At 45.5% G+C, this 7,509-nt stretch overlaps 1 protein-coding gene across 2 annotated transcripts; it reads right to left on the bottom strand.

Annotated features, from left to right (window-relative positions):
- Positions 1–1,511: 1,511 nt before the first annotated feature.
- LOC308645091 (serine protease 43-like) lies at positions 1,512–7,297 on the bottom strand. Of its 2 annotated transcripts, XM_081287059.1 has the most exons (5): positions 7,163–7,293; positions 6,648–6,807; positions 5,136–5,398; positions 4,242–4,393; positions 1,512–2,404 (listed from the first exon to the last, which is right to left on the bottom strand). In XM_081287059.1, exons 2-5 carry the CDS (start codon positions 6,788–6,790, stop codon positions 2,174–2,176), a joined length of 789 nt encoding a protein of 262 aa, XP_081143185.1. In that variant the 5' UTR covers positions 6,791–6,807; positions 7,163–7,293; the 3' UTR covers positions 1,512–2,173. The 2 variants fall into 2 exon arrangements, with proteins under 2 accessions (XP_081143185.1, XP_081143184.1); XM_081287058.1 differs by having other exon boundaries at positions 6,648–7,297.
- Between the last annotated feature and the right edge of the window lie 212 nt (positions 7,298–7,509).

The raw sequence follows: 7,509 nt of genomic DNA, 5'->3' as shown, positions 1-7,509 counted from the left end.
CTTAGGTTCTCCCCACAAAGTTTTTTTGGGGTGCGGGGTTGAGTGTGTTTGTTAATCTGTTCTTCTACCAGGCAAAGATACAGCAGTTGGTCCCCCTTTGCCCCAATTCTATTTGGCATGTAAGGACATCTAGATGTTGTCATCTATAAGAAAAGAGCCTTTACTAGATACCAAACCTGCTTGTAACTTGATCCTGAACTTCCCAGCCTCCAGAACTGTGAAAAGTAAATTCCTGTTGTTTGTAAATTAATTCCATCTATGGTTTTCTGTAGTATAGCAGTATTAGTCAATTTTCAATCTTCTCTGTTCCTATGACAAAATACCTGAAATAAATCAACTTAAAGTAAAAAAAAAATCACACAGATAAAAAATGAACCATAATACTAAGAGTGGGACTATACAATGGAGAAAAGCTACCTGCTGGCCAAGAAAACTGGATTGCTCTTGTAAAAAGAAGTTAAATTTGTTTGGCTAATCCATGAATATCCAGTGGTTTGTTGGGAGTTGGTGCTGTATTCATTAAGAGACAGTGTTTGATGTTTAAGCCTGATCTCCCAGTCCCATCCTTCCTCTGGCAACAATTGGAACTGCCACAGACTGCCCATTGAAATCTGGGGGTGAGACATGGACCCCTGGAAAGACAAAAGGCAGAAGATCAGGACAAAGCTGGTCAGCAGATCAACAGAGAAAATGGGAGACACCAGACCTTATATGAGGTCACCAAACCTGGGTACAATGTTTTGAATCTCTCACCCTACTTCATGTGGGAAATCATTTTTCTGGAAACAAACTCGGATGAGCAGCAAGGGGAAGAACTGAAAAAGGAGGAATATTTGTTATGCTCCAACTTCACTCCGGCTCCCAGTTCCATTCTCTCCTGATCACCTGCCTCTAGCAGAATCTGTGTGACTCAGTTCTAGAGGTTACTGCAGAGATGCTGGAAATGACATAAGGGACCAGGATCTGCTTAGCAAAATCACCCATAAGATGCACATCAGAGCAGGTACTGCCTTACATCTTCTATGGTTAAGAGAAAGAACTTCCTTAGCTACATGGGGGCACAGCTCTCCACAGAGGAGGTTATATATAATCAAACAACCCAAGTGAGCGAAGCTTCAGAACACACAGGACACTATCCAAACATTTATTCAGTTCACATTTAAAATCTCCACACTCAAAACTGTATCAACACAATTCAGGATGCCCCTAATGCAGCCACTAGGGCACAGAAGAAGGACTGCCGTATTAGGATACCCAATGAGACGCCAGTTCCACAGGCTACTCAGTCATAGATGGATCCACTCCGGAGCCGGCCAGCCACAGGCAATTGAGCCAGATGTGGAAGTCCCAGGCCTGACACCTCTTCAGGGACCAGGCAACTACTCTTGCATGCCATCTGACAATGACCGCTCTAGCTGGTGTAGCAAGGAACGTGGGATTGGGTTCTTTGTCTCATGAATTCAAAGAATAAAACCCACAGACACGGGGTGAGAGTAAAGTAACAGGCTTTATTAGAGTAATAGAAAAAAAAAAGTAGAGTTCCCAAAGAGAGAGGAATCCCAAAGAGGAATAATAAAGGGTGGCTATTGTCTAGGGGTTTATATAGATATGTAGGTTTAAGGAAGTCAGCCCCCTGCCCAATCCTGGATAAGACATTCGTGTCCACAAGGTATTTATGCAGGCTTTAGTCCGATCAAAATATCAATCAGGCATTTTTCCTTCTTTGGAGGGGCATGGACCCCTGTCATGTAGGTCCTGATTTAAAAACAGCTTTTTTGTAAGTTAATTAGCAAATACATACAAGTGCTCTTTGTGCTCTGCTACTTAGGAGCATCTCCCTATCCACCCCAACCGTCTCTCTTCCTCCTCACATCTCTGGTGAGACACAGTCTCAAGGAGACCCTGAAACCAGGGTTTCACCGTGATGACTTCTATCCTTTGGCACATATTCTCCAAAGTGTCCCAAGTCATCATGCTCCCCATGACAGGACTGCGGGCACTTGAGCCTCCCTTTCCAACAGGGAGAGCATGGCCCAGGCATGTTAAACTGTGGGTCTCTCGAGAGTCAAAGAGTCTCGCCAGATTTGAAGAAAGGACATTGAGAAGGAAAGGGAGGTTAGAGGAGAGGCCTAGTGGGAGACCCCACAAATAGGAAGGGAGTGGGCCCGGGTGATCATATGGTCACCAGGATTGCCTTGGAAAGCAGAAGATATATGAGCAGCATACAGACTCCCATGGAATATATACCAGAAGCCTGATTTAAAATATCATTGATCCACTTCTTAAACTGGATGATCTCTGTATAAACAGAAGGAAGGACACCGCATTTGTAACCCCAGCTCACGACACCTATCTGGATCCACGTGTTGTTAACTTCACAGGCAAGAGGGCCCCCAGAATCTCCCTGGAGAAAGAAAAACAAACAAACTGCAGGGATAGAAGAGGGTCCTCATCCGACCAGGCAGCACGCCACCCGAGGTTCTGGGGAGACAGACATGCACAGGGCTTCCTTCCCCAGGATCCCCAAAGGCACTGCCAGGCGCAGGTTCTCATATTCTCAGGGGAATATGAGATTTGACTGAAGGAGGTTGATGTGGGAACTTGAACATCCCCTGAGAAGTGCTACTCTTTCCTGGTGACCAGGGAAGAGGACACAAGACACAAAGCCAGCAGGACCTACTACCCCTGCAGTAAACTGACTCACTTTGGGTGCCCTACTCTTCCACTGCTGCTGATCCTTCCTCATGACCCTTGCCAAAACCACCCATGAGCTTGCAGCTACAGGAGAACCCCTGATGGAGAAGACAGCAGGCAGAGCCCACTACAGCTTCAGGCCAATATCAATGCCTATCAGTCAGTCCTTAAAGGAACCTTAAATATTTTGAGGATCACCTCTGCATAAAAAGGGCCAAAATTCTCATCTCTTACCCCCCCCCATTGTTCCCTGATCAAACTCACCTGTCCAATCCCCTCTGTTCATCAGCTCCACTACCTTCCAGACTGGGAAATATCCAGACCCTGCTCTTCAAGTGAAACTCGGCATGTCCTGTCCCAAACCTGCTCCACTAGCCCCACCACCAGTCACCTCCAGAGAAACCCAGGGTCTTCCTCAGCCCCTCCCTCAACACCAGCGCCCTATGATCTTCACCATTCCACCTCAAACACATGTCCTATGGCTCCTTGCTGCCCCATACCCTGCTTGGGATCCAATGGTGATCCCTAGATGATGAAAACTGCTCTTAGACTTCAGTCTAGGCACCACACAACCAAGAAAGTCATTGGCTTAAAAGGCAAATCTGATCACACTCACCCAGGCTCCCTCCCAGTCCTGCCTGAGCCAGGCTAGAATTTGGCCCTGCACCCGGGCTCACTCTACCTCCCCACCCCACCCACTCACCTCTCTGGCCACATCTGCTACCCCATTGCTCTACATGTTTAAATCATCCTTCAACTGAAGATCTGCCCCCAGACCTCTGGGACACTGTACATGCTGAGCCCTCTCCCTACATGAAGACTCTGGGCCTCTCACAGAAGTGACTGGTAGTGGGGACAGTGCAGTAGGTTTGGGAAAAGACATGTGAACTTCTACTTGAAGGGGCGGTTTGGGATGTTTCAGAGTCTTGAAGATAGCAGAGCTGGATGGATGGGGTTGGATACATGGGTTCACAGCAGGGAGAAGTCATCCAGTAAAGGTAAAGACTTTGGCTCTCTCTCTGCACAGGTGATAATGAAATTATTCAGGGTTCTTAGAACTGCTTCTTTATTCATTCCAACAATAAAGCTCTTTCCAATACATGCAAATATGCATCTGATAAGACTAGGCCCAAAAGCCCTCTCCTCAGGAACAAAGCTTGGTGGAGAGGAAAGAACATGGGCCTGGGAGTCATAGAGGTACTCTCAGGACGACCTTGAATTGATGTCCTTGGATCTCCCCTTCCCCATGTGGATAGTAGGCACTGAGTCTGTGTTGCTGGGTCGTGATGTGGGTTAACTGGGATCATTCGGGCTAGCACTCACACTGGCAGGGTGAGTGCTGCATAGGAGAGCTCAACTAGTGAAACACAATGTGAACATCACCCAGCCCACCTTCAGCACCCTAGCAGTGCCCCAGACAGTCAGGGCTGCTCCCTTTTGAAGGAACAGGCCATACCAGCTAAGAGAATCTAGGGAGTCACTCCCTGTGCACCTCCTTATCTTTCAAGGGACACTCAAAAACAGGCAGAAAGGGGCCACATACTGACCCAGCAAGGACTACGCTGCACATCATAATAGCCACAGATCATGCCTTGTCGCACCATGGTGACTGATGTTCTGAAATATCTCTGATACTTCTCATTACAAATCTTCTGGGAAATAATCTTTTGTTCAGCTTCACGAAGCTTTTTTGGCCGCACTAAAGAAACACAATATAGGAGCAAGTGGATCAGCATGACTGGGATAGGACAGGAGCCTTTGGTATACACTCTGGGTGCTCATCAGTTACCCTTCAAAAAAAAAGAGCAGAAATAATGTGCCCTTGGACACAGTAGGGAACTTGGGCCCAGTTTGAGCACTGAGAGGAAGAGAGAAGAGGCCAAATTGAGATAGAAAAGCAAAGGTGAGTCAAGGAAATAGAGAGGCAAGGCTTTATCAGCCTGAGAAATGACAACCATGGCTCCATCACTCTGAGTATCAGTGGTAATGGTGACAGGTATCCTGTACCACTACTTTACCTTCTAGGGCAGGATCTAAGACTCTCAGACAAGCAGTTCAGAAAGATAACAAGTCCAGTCTCATCCTAAATATAGGATATCCTGTACCCTCATTGATGGGGTTGCTCTGGCTTGGCCTATCTCCCTGGGAACAAGAAGCTCAACCCACTAGGTAAAGTCCTTTAAAAACTGCTCAAATTGCCTAGGGAGCTCTTGACTCTAAACTCAAACGTACCCTGGAAAGAACCCACCATACCTGTCACCCATGCCCCCAGGTCTTGACATACCAATCAAAATTCCTAAAACAGTTGTAAAGTATTCACTGTCTACCTATTCTTCACCTTCCTCCCTAACCCACCCATAGAGAATCACTTCCCTAACCCTCCCTGGAGCTTGCATACCAACCCCAAACCACCAGGCTCTGCATCCTGGTGAAAGGCTCACCATTCCTTTCCATGCGGCCCCATCCGGTCACCCAGCACAATGTCTCAGCATTCACTGTGAAAGGCCTTTCAGGCAGGCATATAGGCTGGATGTACGAGGAATAATTCACAGGAGCATCCAACAGAGCAATGGCAATGTCATTAGTCAGTAGTCGAACATTATAATATTGATGAAGAACAATGTCTTTAACTGGAATCACAACTGCGTTGTCATCAAACTCAAACAAATTATTGTGTCCCAGCATCACCGTGTATTCCCTTTGTCTGTGGGGAGAGGACATTGTCTTCACAGAGATCCAGAGGGTCTACACTCCCCATCTACACATTCCAGGTAGTTCCCAGCCTGAACCCAACTTCCTCGGCAAGCTGTCAACCACTCCCTCTCTACAAACCTTACCCCCTCCCACACCCAACCACTGTGGCCAGAGATTCTCCAAGAGTGGTTCCCCAGGCCAGTATCACCTGGAAAACTGATTAAAAAATTAAAAGTTCATATTTATCACTAATTCTAAAACAAAATTTTAAATAAACCAGCTAATTGCTATTAGAAGGCATTTCATCTAAAGTTATTTTAATATGTATCGTAAAAATAATTTCAAACTGAAATATTGCTTTACCAACAGTTAACAATGGAATATGTCTTCTCTGTAATGTCTGGAAATAAGAGCAATTTATTATGAGCTTCTACAGATATTTTTTAAATAGAGCAAACATGTTAAACTTAAAACATGAACAACCCCAATACTTTTCAGTTGATTTTTGTTGTTGTTGTTGTTGTTTTTGGTGGAACTTGGTGTTTGTTTATCACCCATCACTTATTTCTGAGAGTTTTTATTCTATGTGAATATTGTTTCATGTTTGTATGGAAAATTATAGCTAAACATTTCATTGTCCTCAGTCTGCAAAAGAACCACAGTTCTGATTTGTCCTGCTTATAGTCATTAAATCATTTCTTTTACATATATTGCTGTTACTTCTAATTTCCTTAAAGATTCAGTAAATGATGTTTTATGAATCCAGGAAATACATATATTTTTTATTTTGACCTAAATTTGTACAGTCCCACAGAGTGTCATTTTTAATTATAGATATAAAAAGAAATTTCATTGATAGCGGGGAAAACCCAAAAAATATATTCATTTGGAAAAGATCTTTAATTAAAAATTTGATATGAAAAGCACAAGGTGCAGAAGTTTTGGAAACCCTGTAATGGATTACAACAGGTAAAAGTTAAAGAGAATACACTGATATCTTATAGTGTTGTTGCTAAGTAAGATGTACACTCTTTGTTGTATATTGTTTGACAGCCCAGATGTATCTGTTTATTTACTATACAAACTTTGAAGTAAAAGTTACCAATGCTTGAGAAAAAAATCAAATGATCAGGTCTCATCCCAGATTAAATAAAAACCCTGAGGCTGTCATCCTCATTTTCTGATGAGGAGGAAACCTCAGAGATGGGGACAGGACACAGCCTGATTAGGGGCCAAAACCCAAAGACCCAAATACTCACCTACCAAAGACACAGTGGGCAGCAGTGAGCACTAACCGGTTGGTGATGAGGGAGCCTCCACATACATGTCTATTATAGGACTGCAGGCTCACCTGCCAGGGCCACTTCCTCCGTGGGGCTTCACTTCCACCAAATATCCTCATACTTCTTTGCCCACATACTGGATGATTTGGGAAAGAAGGTACTAGAAGTGAAGCCATTGTCCCCCAACCCCATGACCACGACACACAGGTTGCCTAGGTGGATCCACCTGTCACACAAGGCAGGTGGATGTCCTCTCCCTCCCATTTTCTTTTCTTTTTCTTTTTTTTTTTTTTTTTTTTTTTTTTTTTGGTGATGGTGCTGGGGATTGAACCCAGGGCCTTGTGCATGCTAGGCAAGTACTCTATTAACTGAGCTATATCCCAGCCCTCCCTCCCATTTTCAAGACAAGATCTGGCTCCATCCTCCCTAGTCTGGTTGTGTTCCCTTTCAACTCCCAGGCAGGCCTGTATAACCCTGGCACCAGAAGCTACCTGAAGGAAGCACAACTGGAAATGGATTAGAATCCCCATTGGATTGTAAGAATGGTGACACTGTGGGCTCTGAAGTAGCCCCAGATCCTGGAGCCCCTGCTGGGGCTGGAGCTACAGCAGGATGTGGAATCTTTGGGAGTTTCAGGTGTCTGGGAGGAGCTGGGGCCTCTGAGCCTGCCAAGGTCGCTGAGGACTCTTCCTGGGGTCTGTAACCCCTACCTGAGGAAGAAGAGAGCAGCAAGACAGTGCTGGCCAGTCCCCCATCACCCAACCACCACCCGCACCCACCGGGACATCACGGCCTGGCCGCACCCACTGAGGCCTCACTGAGCAGAGGCCCGAGGAGC

This window comes from Spermophilus citellus, assembly GCF_964194105.1.
Source record: "Spermophilus citellus genome assembly, chromosome: 3".
NCBI lineage: Eukaryota > Metazoa > Chordata > Mammalia > Rodentia > Sciuridae > Spermophilus > Spermophilus citellus.
Note: the sequence above shows the minus strand (reverse complement) of the source record. Positions and strands in the feature narration are given on the sequence as shown.